General features: G+C 48.7%; 1 protein-coding gene across 3 annotated transcripts; it reads right to left on the reverse strand.

Annotated features, from left to right (window-relative positions):
- Positions 1-6879: 6879 nt before the first annotated feature.
- TNFSF14 (TNF superfamily member 14) lies at positions 6880-12711 on the reverse strand. 3 transcript variants are annotated; one of them, XM_049876581.1, is made up of 4 exons: positions 12370-12711; positions 9814-9850; positions 9505-9543; positions 6880-8278 (listed from the first exon to the last, which is right to left on the reverse strand). In XM_049876581.1, the coding sequence occupies exons 1-4, from the start codon at positions 12586-12588 to the stop codon at positions 7851-7853; spliced, it is 723 nt and encodes a 240-aa protein (XP_049732538.1). In that variant the 5' UTR covers positions 12589-12711; the 3' UTR covers positions 6880-7850. The 3 variants fall into 3 exon arrangements, with proteins under 3 accessions (XP_049732538.1, XP_049732537.1, XP_049732539.1); XM_049876580.1 differs by having other exon boundaries at positions 9505-9546; XM_049876582.1 differs by lacking the exon at positions 9505-9543.
- Between the last annotated feature and the right edge of the window lie 3313 nt (positions 12712-16024).

Here is a 16024-nt window from a genome sequence, read left to right on the forward strand (position 1 = left end):
TTCCTGACTGCTGCTTCCATGGATGTTCATTTTGGATCCAAGTAAAATGAAATCTTTGACAACTTCTGTCTTTTCTTTTTTTATCTTGATGTTGTTAGGATTTCTGTTTCCTTTATGTTGAGGTATAATCCATACTGAAGGCTGTGGTCTTTGATCTTCATCAGTAAATACTTCAAGTCCTCTTTGCTTTCAGCAACCAAGGTTGTGTCATCTGCATATCCCATGTTGTTAATGAGTCTTCTTCCAATCCTGATGCCCTGTTCTTCTTCACATAGTCCAGCTCCTTGGAACACTACTGGAATATTACTCAGCAATAAAGAGAAATGAAGTCCTGGTACATGTTACAACATGGATGAACCCTAAAAACATGCTGAGCGAAATACAGGCTGTCCCAGGGTTACAAACTTCCAACTTAAGTACAACCATTGTTACAATCAACGCCATAAAGCCTATCAGGAAAAAACCAAGTAGCTGGAAGGAAATGAGGGTAGGGGCATTCAAGACCCTCTAGCCTTCCTCCTCTCTATGGCCCCCGCCCATTGACAAATCCAGGGCTACAAGGCTCCTTACCATTGGGTATGCAGCCTCGTGTAGGCGGGTCCTAGGTTCAATGAATGCTGATTGGCCAGGCCCTTTATGCAGATGGTGGGGCGGGCACTTTCACAGCTCCAGGTAGCAGGGGCATGTGGGCTGCCTGCTAGCTGCTGTGGACTGCCGCTGGGAGCACCATGCTGAAGGCCCCCACATGCAGCCAGCTGCTGCCCAAGGACCCCTTGGGGTACCTGTGCATGTGGGAGAAGTGTGGCCCATCGTGGGAGCCTGGGGCCAACATTGTATACCTGCAGGTGGTGGCGGCCTGTACTTTGCAAAGCATATCAAAACATCAGATGTTTTAGAGTATCTGGAAGTATTTCTTTATAATGTTTTTTGTGCATAAAAAGGTACACTTACATGAGATACCTACAATAGGCAAATCCGTAGAGATCAAAGTTCATTAGTGGTTACCAAAGCAGGAGGAAGGGGAAAAAGGGGAATCATTATTTAGGAAGCAGTGAGTTTCTGTTTAAGGTGATGGGAAATTTGGCCACAACTGTGGGTGATGGTTGTAAAACATGGTTACTGTAATAGATAGATATCACTAAATTGTACACATGAAAAATGTTGAATTGGCAAATGTTGTCATATATATTTTTTTTACGAAACAAAAACACACACACATTTGTTATCTCAGTTTCCTTGGAACAGGAGTCCAGGCACCCCTCAGGGTCTCACAAAGTTGCAATCAGGTGTCAGCAGACTGCATTCCTGTCTGGAGTTTGGGATCCTTCTCCAAGCTCACATTGTTGTTAGCAGAATTCAGTTCCTTGTGGTTGTAGGACTAAAGCTGGCAGTTTCTAGAAGCGGCCCACAGTTCCTTGCCATTTGGCCCCCTCCATAAGCTGTTCACAACATGGCAGCATACTTCTTCAAAGCCAGCAGGACAGTCTCTCCATCTGGTCTATTTTGTTGGAGGGTCAGTGAAAGAGAGGGAGATCCTCAACAAGATGAATTGACACAGTGGCTGCAACAATGAGCTCAAGCATAACAACAACTCTGAGGATGGCGCAGGACCAGGCAGTGTTTCATTCTGTTGTGCATAGGGTCACTATGAGTCAGAATAGCATCTAACAACAACAACGACAATTTTTGGAAATACATCTTCAGGCCTTTCTTCCTAGTCTGTATTAGTCTGGAAGCTCAGCTGAAACGTGTCTACTGCGGGTGTCTTAATCATCTAGTGCTGCTATAACAAATACCACAAGTGGGTGGCTTTAACAGAGAAATTTATTCTCTCACAGTCTAGTAGGCTACAAGTCCAAATTCAGGGTCCCGGCTCCAGGAGAAGGCTTTCTTTCTCTGTCAACTCTGGAGGAAGGTTCTTGTCATCAAGGACCTGGTCAAGAAGCTTCTCAGGCACAAGGACCCTGGGTCCAAAGGACATGCTCTGCTCCTGGTGCTGCTTTCTTGGTGGTATGAGGTCCCCAAATTTCTGCTTGCTTCCCTTTCCTTTTATCTCTTGTAAGATTACATAAAATTACAATCACAAAATGGAGGACAACTACACAATACTGGGAATCATGGCTTAACCAAGTTGACACGTATTTTGGGGGGCACAATTCAATCCATGACAATAAGTGACCCTGCTGGTATCTGAAATATCAATGGCTTAACTTCCAGCATCATAGCAACATGAAAGCCCCCACAGTACGACAAACTCACAGATAGGTGGTGGTCTGCGGGCCCATCCCCAGGTTCTGCCCCTGAAGATTCCCTAGTTCGGGGAGGAATGAGCAGATGAATCAGAGCTGGCAAGACACTCTCAGCCCTATGTGGTCAGGGCCGGGGTGGAGGGTGGAGGGTGGAGGGTGGGACCCAGGGATGGAGGAGCTGGGATAGTGCTGGGATTCAGGAAAAGCTTCCCATAGGCAGTCTGAGCTTCTCTGTCTCTCTCCTTACCCCACCCCACTTCTCTCACCCACAGCCTTAATGCTGAAATCCTTCCGCCCTGCACCATATCAACTCAAAGATCAAATGTCAGTCTCCTGCACCTCCACGCCCATGTCCCAACCCACAACATCATATTATTCAAGAGTTGTAACCACAAACTCAAATGCCTGCAGAGGCCAAGTAGTTAATAAAAACAGGGGAAGTAAACTAGATTCTATTTTATTTTTAACACACACACCCTTTGGTTACTAAACATGTAGGAACATTCTTCACTTTCCATAAAGGACTATTATGATAGATATAATAATGTCTCATCCTCCCCAGAGATGTCTGTGTCCTAATCCCTGGAACCCATGAATATGTTGCCTTACATGGCTCAAGGGACTTGTGATTACATTAAGAATCTTGAGATGGGGGGGGGGGATCCTGGATTACCTGGGTGAGCTGAAGGAAATTACAAGGGCCCACAGAAGAGGGAGGCAGATGAATCAGTCAGAGAAGGAGATGTGATGCTGGAATCAGAGAGAGATTGGAAGATGCTAGGCTGCTGGTTTTGAAGATGGAAGAGGGGGCCACTAGGCAAGAAGTGTGGGAGGCTTCTAGAAGCTAGAAAAGGCAAAGGCACAGATTCTCCCCTAGAGCCTCCAGATGGAAGGTAGCTCTGTAAACACCCTGACTGTAGCCCTGTAAGACTCAGTTTGAACATCTGACCCCCAGAACTGTAAGATAATAAATCGGTGTTGTTTTAAGCTGTTAAGTTTGCGGTAATTTGTTACCACAGCAATTGGAAACTCATACAACTATGAACTCTCTTTTTTTTTTGAAAACTAAGGTCATCTCAGGCTGCCATATATATTCCCACTTTTAATGGAGAGATGACTTAACCTCTCTGTGCCTGGGCTTCCTCATCCATAAAAACCCAGTGCCATCGAGTCAATTTTGGCTCATAGAGACCCTATAGGACAGAGTAGAACTGCCCCATAGAGTTTCCAAGGAGCCCCTGGCAAATTCTAAATGCTGACCCTTTGGTTAGCAGCCATAGCACTTAACCACTACACCACCAGGGTTTCCTCATCCATAAAATAGGGATAATAATAGCACCACCCATTGGGAGCATTAAATTAGTTGATGTGAATTAATGCAGATAGCATAGTGCCTGGCACACAGTGGGTGCTGTAGAAGTGTGAATTATAATTAATTATTATTGTTATTTTAAGAAAAACGGTAGCACAAACACGATGATGAAAGACAACTGACATTCAACCTCAGTGTGCGAGAAAGCTGGGAGTGGTAGGGACTGTGGCAAGCTAGCGAGTCTATGCCCTGTCCAAAAGGGGCAGTCTCTACCCAGCCTGGGTTATTGTTACAGCTTCCAACTTTCCAAGAGAATCTAGAAATCTAGACTAGACCAAATGCAAAAATTTTAAATACTTAAGTATCGACTATTAATTCCCTTTTTAAAAAACACACCCAGTGGCTAGCTGTAACCTATGGCTGTAAGGCCACCTTTGATGTAATAACTGAAAAGAAATAGAATTTTAAATGTGTTTGTGATTACAACTACACTTACAAAAAGAATATCTACTAAGGATTAAAGAGCTCACTGTAAGCCAACCTCTGCAAAAGTATTTAAAGACTCAAATCATTTAATCTCACAATAGCTGGGGTAACGTAGGGGTCACTATTCATCCTGTTTTATAGACGAGGCCCAGAGAAGCCAGGGATGAATCCAAGGTCACCCAGCTGGAAAGTAGAAGAGTGGGGATTTGAAACCAGGCTGTCTGGTTCTAGCATAAGAACCATCATGTTTCTCTGAGAAAATGCATGTGAAGTGTTTGAACACAGTGGTATTTAGCAAAAGGGACATAGTACCATAATATAAAATTAATAAGTTATTTTATCATCATTATTTTTACTTGGACCTCCCCTGGAGATGAAGAGAAAGGTGGAAGGGTTCCTGTTCAGGGTTTGGAGGATGGGGTGAGGATGTCAGACTTCAGGTCCTGAGGAAGAGTCGGGGGGAAGGGAGGGTGAAATGTGACAAGAGGCAGTAGCACAGGCAGTGAAAGCGGAAATCAAGCAGATAAATTTCTCAGAAATTTGAAAAATAGGTCAGTGGCCTGGGCTAGGGGCTTCCTGCCCCCACACTTTATCTGAAATCATATTGGGATTCAGGTCTCCTGTTGCACCAGCCTTAGCCCCTGCAGGGCCCCCTTTCCCCTACCTTCCTCCTCCTCCTTCTGCCCCTCCCCTTCTTTCTCTCTCCTTCCTCTGTCTTTCTCCCGTCTCCTCCCTTCCCTTCCTTGCTCTCCTTCTCCTTTAGCCCCTCCTCCTCTTCCCCTCCCCTGCTTCCTTAGTGCCTCCCCCCACCCCCCCACCCCCGTTTTCCTCTCTCTCCTCCTCTTCAAGGCTGGGAGGTCCCTCCCAGGAATGATATTTGGAGGTTAAAGTTAGTGAGAGGTTCCATCCCCAGGCGGAAGTCGGTGGCTTTTATAAATACAATGTCTCCACACCTTGGTCTCCCCATCAAAACCACAGAAACAGAAAAGCTATGATAAGAGTAAAGGAAACTCTAGCGAGGGCTGGGGCCAAGCATTTGGGGCTGCCCCACCTCCCACCAGCACAGCAAGGGGAGGAGGCAGGAAACTCCTACCATCTGGAATAAGGGGGCAATGATATTTCTGCCCAGGACTGAAGCACGTATACAAAGATGTGACTCGCACGTGATACCTAGCATGTGGAAATTGCCCAACAAATACTAGTTTTCATTAATATTTCTAAATCACTTCCAGCATCTGCACACGTAATGAGCTACTACTGTGTACCAGGCATCATACCAAACAGTTTCCATGCCTGGTCTTGTTGAACCTCTACAGCAAGCTAGGAGGCGAGTACTGCTGTTGACTCTCTTGGACAGACAAGGAAACTGAGGCACTGAGAGGAAAAAGGACTTGCTCAAGGTCACAGAGCCAGTAAGAGGTAGAGTGGAATTAGAATCCAGGAAGGTCTGATTGTAAAGCTTATTTTCTCCACCCCTGTACTGTGCAGCAATGACAATAATAGTATCGACAATAACAATATTATAACCATTAATTCACCTGCAGGGCCTGTGCCCTTATCCTAGGGTCCTAGGAACTAAGACCTCCCTCCAGCCACACAGTGATATATGCTCATTAGCATAGGTCAGCCGATGTATAAGGAATTATCTGCCCCTGGTCTCGCCCCTATACCCCCCTCTTGCTTCCACTCACTCCAAGCTTCCAGCTGCTTTGGTAGACTGTCGCTGTGCCCTGGATGTCTGCAGTAAGGGTGCCTTGCAGGGTACGACCTCTACCCTGACAGGGATTGTGGATTTGAGGGAAAGGCAGACCTGCGTTTGGGGGTGGGTCAACAAGTTCAGGTTCCTCATGTGTAAAATGACCTTCATGGATCATTATACTCAACCTTATGTTTCTGTGAGCAGCTGCCTGTTTTAGGCTGACATTGCTCCCCTACCCAACCCTCCCCTTCCTCAAGGGGTTCTTGGGACCTAATAACTCTGCCCCGCCTTTCCCAGCAGGTTTCTTCCCTTAAGAACTAGACAGATCCAGGTGCAAATGTTTGCCGTTTATTTCAACGACCAGCAGTCAAGGCCCAGGACTGGGCACAGGGTATGGTTCAAACCCCAGTATATATTAGTCTTGGCTAGAAAGGAACCTTAGGCCAAGCTGTGTGTGTGTGATGTTGTGTGTTTGTCATTGCATTGCTGTGTACCTAGCTGGGTCAGATTGTGATGCGACTTACGCCAAGTCTGGTATGATGGTCGTGACTGGGTGTGACTGTGAGGCTGTGATGTGATGTTCTTTGTGACTTGTGTGTGATTGTGTGTGATGGTTGTGACTACAAGGTAGTGTTTGTGACTGGTTGCAATGTTGTCTTGTGACTTTTGTTTGCATTTTACATGGTAATAATGCAGTGTCTATGACTGTGAGTTCACAAAGCTGTGACTTGTATGCAGTCATGTGGTCATGTGTGACAGGCGTGGCTTGTATGACTGTGGTTGCGATGTTGTCTCCTAACTTGTATGTGATTGTATGGCTATGTGTGATGGCCGTGACCATGAGGTAGTGTCTGTGACTATGCACTTGCAACATTGTCTTGTGACCTGTTGGTGACTGTGTTGTACATTCAAAAGGTTGTGTCCGCTGAATGTTTGCTTCCGATGGTGTGACTTGTGTGTGATGGTGCAGTTGTGTGTGACTCTGATGCTCTGAGTGTCTGTATCTGTGGTTGTGAAAGGGCGACTGAAATTGTGGAGCTGTGTGATCAATTCTCTACGATGCTGTAGGCGTACCTATATATTCATTTGCTCTTTCTTTCAATCAGCAAAAATTTTCCGAGTGCCTGCTGCATGCCGGGGCCCTGGTGGAGAAGCAGTTAAGTGTTTGGCTGCAAACAAAAAGGTTGGCAATTCGAATCCACCAGCTGCTCCTTGGAAACGCTACTGGGCAGTTCTACTCTGTCCTATAGGGTTGCTGTGAGCTGGAATCGACTCAACAGCAGTGGGTTTGGTTTTGGGTTTTTGCTGTGTGCCAGGCCCTGGGCAGGGTGCTGGGTTTTCTGCAGTGGCCGAGGCCACTACGGTCTCCAATCTGTGGAATCCTCACCCTCCTGGGAAGTGTGTGCTTAGCAGTGGCACAATGCACCCAGCTGGTGGATGATACATTGGTAGCTGGAAATCAGTCATGGTGGGAGGAGAATTTACACCATGGAAATGGGCAATCACTACAAAGCTGCTCCTTCCCAGGAGAGGTGGGTGTTAAATGTTTACCAGCACACTGCGGGGCTTATGTCTCCGAGCGTAATGTTGAGTGGCCAGGCTGAATGTGGCCACAAGCCTGTGGGCGGTACTCAAGTGTGTGACTAGGACCGTATGTGAGGCTGGGCTGGGCCCTCCACAGAAATGAGTCCAGGGATGACCCTCCTCCCACCCATCCTCGTGAGAGTGGGGTGGGCGGTGACATTTTCTTTCTCCAGCCACGTCCCTGAACCCCCAAGTCCCATTTCACTCTGAATCAGAAGCATAAATATCCACCCTCATTCCTTCTTCCTGAATATCAGGCAATCAGCTTTACCCCCACACTTGGGGGCCTACAGGACCGCAAGTCTCTGGGTCTTTGGCTTCAGTATTTTCCACAACCGGATCTGAAGTTCTAGGTCCTCTGCAACAGCCAGCTGGTTCTTCCATCTGGAAAGTGGCTTAGTTCTTGGCCCCTGAGTTTTGAGGTTCCCCAGGAGTCTCCCAAATCTCTTCGTATTGGGTTTTCTGTCTCCTGGGGCACCCTCTGAGGTCTCTGCCTGCCAGCCTCCCATTCGTTCCACCATCACACCATGAAGGCCCCAAAGTAAGATCGTGTTCCATCGCGGAGCCGGACTAGGCGCTCGCCAGGCACCCGGACGACCACCTCCTCTCCAGCCTCCAGGTGCACCACGCCGCCCAGGAAGCTGCTGTCCCACCAGACGCTGGGGCTGGCCATCCGCCCACAGGGAGACCGCCGGCTGACCAAGAGCTCCAACTCCTTGGGGTAGCGGGGTGTGCGCTTGTAAAGGCCATGGGTGACAGGCAGGCTGCCAGCCAGCCCCTGCGGGCAGCCTATGCCACCCAGCTGTACCTTGGAATAGATGTAATAGTAGCCAGCCTGGGATATCACCAGAGCCCCATCTCGGTAGTTCAGGCCTCTCAGGAAGGCCAGGCCCAGCTGTGTCTCCCACAGAAGTGGGCCCCCACTGCCTGTCAGACTGGCATTGGCCCCTGTGGAGAGAGATGAGAGGAGCAGTCAGTACATGCCCCAGGCTTGCTGTGGGACCCTAGGCCATTCCCACCCGTCCCTGAGCCTCCACTTTGGGGCTAGGCTGTTCGAGGACTTTATATATGTGAACTCACTTCCTCCCCAATTTGCTGATGGGAAAACTGAGGCACAGACAGGCAAAGTAATTTGTTTGTCATAGGTCATCCCCATTTGGCAGGTGGGGAAACTGAGGCACAGAAAGGCGAAGCAGCTTGCTTTGGTGATGTTGTTGGGTGCTGTGGAGTCAATTTTGACTCATGGCAATCCCACGTGACAGAACACACCAGCCCCATAGGGTTTTCTTGGATGTAATCTTTTTTTTTTTTTTCTACTATGCTTTAGATCAAAATTTACAGAACAAATTAGTTTCTCACTAAACAATTAATACACATATTGTTTTTAATTGATGTTGGTTGCCAGCCCCACCACATGTCAACATTCTCCCATTCTCGACTTTGGGTGCCCTGTTACCAGCTTTCCTGTTCCCTCCTGCCTTCTCGTCCTTGCCCCTGGGCTGGTGTACCCATTTAGTTTCGTTTTGTTCTATGGGCCTGTTTAATCTTTGGATGAAGGGTAAACCTCAGGAGTGACTTCAGTACAGAGTTAAAAGGGCATCCAGGGGCCATACTCTAGGGGTTTCTCCAGTCTCTGTCATTGGCTGTAATCTTTATAGGAGCAGATTTCCAGGACTTTCTCCCATGGAGCCTCTGGGTGGGTTCGGTTGGCAGCTTAACTGTTGTACCACTTGCTTTACAAAGGGGGAAACTGAGGCACGGGGCAATTAAATGACTTTCCAAAAGTGTCAAAACGCATAAATGGCAGAACCAAGGAATCAGGGCAGAATGCTGCAGTCCAGTAAACTGTGCGCCTCAGTTTCTATCCCTGTAAATGGAGCTATGAGTAGTGCTTGCTTAGGATTCAGTGGATAAATCTGTGTAAAGCACAACCAGTGCCTGGCACATAGTAAGCACTCTATGGCATTTATTAAATGAATAAAATTAAAAATATATGGACTCAAGTCCCAGCCATTCTGTGAACACACATTGAATGAATGAATGAATGAGTGGAGGGTGTCCCATGGGATCAATATCCCAGGGAAGCAGGAGTGTCTCAGGCATGTTGGGATGGTCTGTCTGGTCTCCCAAAGACACCCCAACCCCCCTCGTGCTGACACCCAGGGTCCCCTCACCTGTGAGGTGTGCTGCTGGGTTGGTCTGGTGGGACCTCCCTTCTGGGGAGAAAGGGTCAGAGGTCAGAGGGGAAGGCAGTGGGAGGTCAGGGGCAGCCCTGGAGCCCAGGAGGACTGGCACCTCCCACGGGGTCATTGAGTCCATCTCCCGGTGTCAACCCCACCCTTCCGGAGTGGCCCGAACTTCCTCTCCTCAGACTAGGGGGAAGGGCACCTGTGAGGCTGGGGCCAGTTGTGCAAATGGTGTTGGGCAATGGGCTGGGGGGCAGCGTGGGAACCACCCCTCCCTGTCCCGGGGCCCTGACTCACCTTGAACAAGCTGCTCCCAGGAGCCCGCGTCCCTGACCTGAAAATGCAGAGGAGCCCATGGTGAGGGCCTGGGGGCCCGCACCTCAGCCTCATAAGACACCCCAACATTATAAAGACACCCCAATATCACACAGACACCCCGATATCAAAAGGCATCCCAATATCACACCCAAACCCACTGCCGTGGAGTCCTGACTCATAGCAACCCTATCGGACAGAGTAGAACTGCCTCACAGGGTTTCCTAGGCTGTAATCTTAACTGAAGCAGATGGCCACATCTTTCTCCTGTGGAGCTCCTGGTGGGTTTGAACCGCCGGTAGCAGTGGCTTTAACCACTGTGCCACCAGGGCTCCTTACAATATCAAACAGACAACCCTATTACACAGATGCCCTGATGTCAAGCAGACACCGCGACATCACCCAGAGGCCCTTCCATTACAGAAGCGTACCAACTTCAGGCAGACACCCCCATACCACATAGACACCCCAAAGTTACATAGACGCCCCCATGTCACGTAGACGCCCCATGCCATGTAGATGCCTCGAAGTCATGCAGATGCCCTGGCATCATGCAACGGCCTGACATCACAGACACGTGGACATGAGACACATACCACGCCCGCAGCCACCACCCTCAAACATGTACACAGAGCTGCACGCACGCACACACACACACACACACACACTGCCTAGCAGCCTCATAACCTCCCCGTGCCTCAGTTTCCCTCTCTGTAAATGGAGAGATCTGTGGTATTTTGTTGTTGTTAGGTGCCTTGGAATCAGTTCTGACTCACAGTGACCCTGTGTACAACAGAATGAAACACTGTCTGGTCCTGCGCCATCCTCACAATTATCGCTAAGTTTGAGTCCATCACTGCAGCCACTGTGTCAATCAATTCCTTGAGGGCCTCCCTCTCTTTCCCTCACCCTCTATTTTACCATCATACCTGCTTAGGGCTTAATGAATTAATCTGTGCAAAGCATTCCCAGTGTCTGACACCTGTGGTTGCTCTTAGCTGCTGCCAAGTCGGCCCCCAACTCTTGGTGACCCCAGCTTCGGCAGAACAAAATCCTACCCTGTCCTGCACCATCCACGTGGTCAGTTGCAGATCGGAACTCTGTGGTCCATAGGGTTTTTATGGACCGTTTTTCAGAAGTGGATCACCAGGCCTTTCTTCCTAGTCCATATTAGTCAGGAAGCTCTGCTGAAACCTGTTCAGCATCATAGTAACATGCGAGCCTCCCCTGGCAGACGGGTGGTAGCTGTGCATGCGGTGCCTCAGCCAGGAATTGAACCTGGGTGATTTTTATCCCACATGGAAAGTGTTTGTTCAATACATAAAATTAAGCATATCTGGGCATCTAGACATGTAGACACAAATACCAGCACTGGATACGGACACGTGACATGGGGCATAGACCTCAGCATTTACGTACATACTCAGGTACATGATACATGACGCAACACACACGAACGTGTGGCTGATGGATCACATGGGTCTACAGACCCAGAGACCCAGGAACAAAGACACACAGCACCAACACATGGATTACAGACATGTGGTAAGCCTACATATGGACACAGGCCAACAGCATAGGTCCACATGGGCACATGGGCAGACACATGGATCCAGACACAAGGAGAAGGATGTGAAGATAAGGGACACAGGAGGACAAGGCCATATGGTCATGGTGTTGGTCACACAGACACACACAGAGACCCACAGGCACGGCAGACAGAAAGAGAAACAGATCCACAGCCAACCAGAAACAGACGCAGGGAAAGATTCCGACAGACAGAGACACTCAAAAGGGGTTAACGATAATCACAGACATGGTGATCGTGGAGAGGCTGATAAATCCAAAAACCTGTTGGAGCCAAGTCAATTCCGACTCTTAGCGACCCTATAGGACAGAGTAGAACTTCCCCATAAGGTTTTCAAGGACAGGCTGGTGGATTCGAACTGCTGACCTTTTGGTTAGTAGTAGAAAGCTTGACCACTGCACCACCAGGGCTCCAGAGAAGCTAATGATAATAATAATAATAATTAAATGGTTAAGCACTTGACTACTAGCCTAAAGGTTGGTGGCTGGAACCCACCCAGAGGAACCTCGGTAGACAGGCCTGGTGATCTGCTTCCAAAAGGTCACAGCCTTGAAAACCCTCTGGAGCACAGCTCTCCCCTGCACACATGGGGTCACCATGAGTCAAAATCGACTTGATGGCAACTATCAACAACAAGAGTAATAATACTATTAATGTTGGCTCCAATTCATTGAGCACTTAGAATGTGCCACCCGTGCTGGGCACCAAGCATGCCATTTCTTATTTCATTCCCCAGCAGCCCTACGAGGTGGGCACTCTTATTACCATCCCCACTTTACAGATGAAGAAGGTGAGGCTCAGGGAGGCAAATTAACTTTGCCCCGGGATTCCAGAAAGCCAAGGATTCAGCTGGACACCCTTGGTGCAGCTCCCATCCTGCACACACACAGATGCGCAGGGATCCAGGAGACACCCCCAGCCTCCCGCAGGGAGCCCCCAGACCCACTCACCGGCAGGCTGGCGGTCATCTCCTCCAGGCGCCAGTGCAGCCGCAGCAGGAACCAGCCCTGCACGGCCAGCCCAGCAGCCAGCAGCAGCAGGACGAGGCTCAGGCCCAGCCGGGCAGCGCTGCAGGCCTGCCTCCGGCGGCCACGCTCTAGCCTTGTGAATGGGATGTCTGTCTGTCTGTCCACCACAAACACCGAGGGCTGCACAGCTGCCTCCTCCATGCCCTGGCAGATGTGGCCCCGAGACACCCGGGGCAAGGCTGGCGTGCTGGGTCTCGCAGGCTCGGAGGAAGCCGGGATTGCTTAACACCCCTGCGCTTTGCACCCTGCAGAACAGTGCTCGAGGGCCGGCTCCCTTTAGAACTGAGGTTCAGCCCCACCCCTTTCCCCACACACTCTCCTCTCTTTCCTGTCCCCCCACCCCCGGCCCCAGCTCACTCTCAATCATGCCATGTCTCACACTTTCCAGAAGCATCTGAAAATGTGACTCAGGTGGGGACCGGGGTGGGGCAGGGAGAGGCCCCAGGTCCCCTCCTTAGCTGCTTCGTTCACTTGATCACCAAGTATCTACGAAGCATGTCCTGGGGGCCAGGTACTGTACTAGATAGGCTCAGGGACACGGCAGTGAGTGAGACAGAAGCCCCTGCTCTCCTGAGGCTCAGAGTCAAGTTGGGAAAGAAAGACGGGCAACCTAATGAATAAGGAAATAATGTATAGTGTTTTGGATCCTGGGTAATGCAAACAGTTTGCCTCTGACTGCTAACTGAGAGACTGGCAGTTCAAACCCCCCCAGAGGCACTGCGGAAGAAAGCTCTGCTCATCAGGTTCAGTAAAGGTGACAGCCAAGAAAACTCCACAGAGCTCAGGTCCACTCTGTAACATGTGGGGTCTCCAGGAGTCAAAATCATTCAAGGTCAACAGTTTAGTTTTAGTTTTTAAATATATATACAGTGTTTTGGAAACCCTGGTGGTATAGTGGTTAAGTGCTACACTGCTAACCAAAGGGTTGGCAGTTCGAATCCAGGGGCTCCTTGGAAACTCTATGGAGCAGTTTTACTCTGTCCTATAGGGTCGCTATGAGCCGGAATCAACTCAACGGCACTGGGTAAAGGAGTAGAAGGTGTAGGCACACATGTGTGCACGTGTGTGCATGTGTGTTGCATGTACATATGTGTGATGTGTGTTTGTGTGTGTGCAAGCGTGTTCATGTGTGTGGGCTTGTGCACATGTATGTTACACAGGGGGTGTGCATGTACTCGTGTGTGTGTGGTAGGTGTGTGTCTGTATTGTACCTGTGTGTGCTCTGTGTGTATGTGTGCGTGCATCCCTTGTGTGCTGTGTGTGCATATGTGTGCATGCCTTATGTGATAGGTTGTGTGTGTGTGTGTGCATGCTTGTGTATGCTGTACATGCATGTGTGTGCATGTGTGTGCATGCCTGTATATGCTGTGTGTGCCTGGTGTGTGTGCATGTATTATGTGGTAGGTTGTGTGTGTGTGTGCATGCATGCCTGTGTACACTGTGAATGCATGCATCGTGTGGTAGGTGTGTGTGTGCCTGCGTGTGCATGCGTGTGTATGCATGCATGTGCATGGCATGTACGTGGATGTACATACGCATGCAATTTTTAATCGGAGCCCACGCTCAGGAAGTGGAAGCACCGTCCACCCAGTTAACCAAGCCAAAGACCTTACAGTCCCCCCTCTGCCTCGTCCCCACATCCAATACCTCGCCAAGTCCTACTGCTTCACCCTCTCAAACAGATCTCAGTCCCAGCCTCCTGTTTCCATGCCCAGGGCTGCCACCACCTCTTGCTGGACAGTTGTAGTAACTCCCTAAATGGACTTTCTGCTTCAACTCCTACCGCTTTTTTTTTTTTTCTTTATTTTGGTGAAAGTATGTGCAGCCAAAGGAGCCTTTAAGTGGCACTGTGGTTAAGTACTTGGCTGCTAACCTGTAGGTCGACGGTTCAAACCCACCAGCCACCCTGCTGGAGAAATATGTGCCAGTCTGCTTCTGTAAAGAGTACAGCCTTGGAGACACTATGGGGCAGTTCTGCTCTGTCCTATAGGACCGCTGTGAGTTGGAACCAACTCTACAGCAGTGGGTTTGGTTTCTGGTGTTGGTTATACACAGCCAAAGAAACAACATTTCGACAATTTCTATGTATACAATCCAGCTATGTTGGTTACATTCTTCAAGTTGTGCCACCTTTCTCACTATCATTTTCCACATTACTCTACCACTGAACCTGTACACAGATCAAGAAGTAGTTGTTCGGACAGACTGGGATACTGAGTGGTTTAAAATCAGGAAAGCTGTGCGTCAGCGTTGTATCCTTTCACCATACCTGTTCAATCTGTATGCTGAACAAATAATCCGAGAAGCTGGACTATATGAAGAAGAACGGGGCATCAGGATTGGAGGAAGACTCATTAACAACCCACGTTATGCAGACGACACAACCTTGCTTGCTGAAAGTGAAGAGGACTTGAAGCACTTACTAATGAAGATCAAAGACGATGGCCTTCAGTGTGGATTACACCTCAACATAAAGAAAACAAAAATCCTCACAACTGTACCAATAAGTAACATCAAAATAAATGGAGAAAAGATTGAAGTTGTCAAGGATTTCATTTTACTTGGATCCACAATCAACAGCCATGGAAGCAGCAGTCAAGAAATCAAAAGACACATTGCATTGGACAAATCTGCTGCAAAGGACCTCTTTAGAGTGTTGAAAAGTAAAGATGTCACCTTGAAGACTAAGATGCCCCTGACCCAAGCCATGGTATTTCCAGTGGCATCACATGCATGTAAAAGCTGGACAATGAATAAGGAAGACCGAAGAAGAATTGATGCCTCTGAATTGTGGTGTTTGCAAAGAACATTGAATGTACCAGGGACTGCCAAAAGAACGAACAAATCTGTGTGGGAAGAAATACAACCAGAATGCTCCTTAGAAGCAAGAATGGCAAGACTGCGTCTTACATACTTTGGACATGTTGTCAGGAGGGATCAGCCCCTGGAGAAGGACATCATGCTTTGCAAAGCACAGGGTCAACAGAAAAGAGGAAGACTCTCAACAAAATGGATTGACACAGTGGCTGCAACAATGGGCTTAAGCATAACAATGATTGTAAGGACGGTACGGGACTGGGCAGTGTTTCCTTCTGTGGCACATAGGGTCGCTATGAGTCGGAACCGGTTCAACAGCACCTAACAACAACAACCGCCACCGACTTATACTCACTGCCCCCAAGCCTCTCATCCAAACTTTTGAGTTGCCATTGTCAATTTGATCTCACATAGATGATTCTTTAAAAAAAGCACAACGCTCCAAGCCAATGTAGTTTACTAATTAAGATGAGCTATTTTTTGGTTCAAAGGAATAGTTTTGGTTCTTACCACCTTTTAATTCACCCTCTACCTTCTAGCTGGGGGGCGGGGAGGGCAATGGCGGCTCAGTGGTAGAGCTCTCACCTTCCCTACAGGAGACCCGGATTCGATTCCCAGCCAGTGCCCCTCATGCACAGCCATCACCTGTCTGTCAGTTGAGACTTGCGTGTTGCTAGGATGCCGAGCAGGTTTCAATAGAGCTTCTGGACTAAGACAGACTAGGAAGAAAGGCCTGGTGATGTATTTCTGAAAATCAGTC

The sequence above is a fragment of the Elephas maximus genome, chromosome 3 (assembly GCF_024166365.1).
Source record: "Elephas maximus indicus isolate mEleMax1 chromosome 3, mEleMax1 primary haplotype, whole genome shotgun sequence".
Lineage (NCBI taxonomy): Eukaryota > Metazoa > Chordata > Mammalia > Proboscidea > Elephantidae > Elephas > Elephas maximus.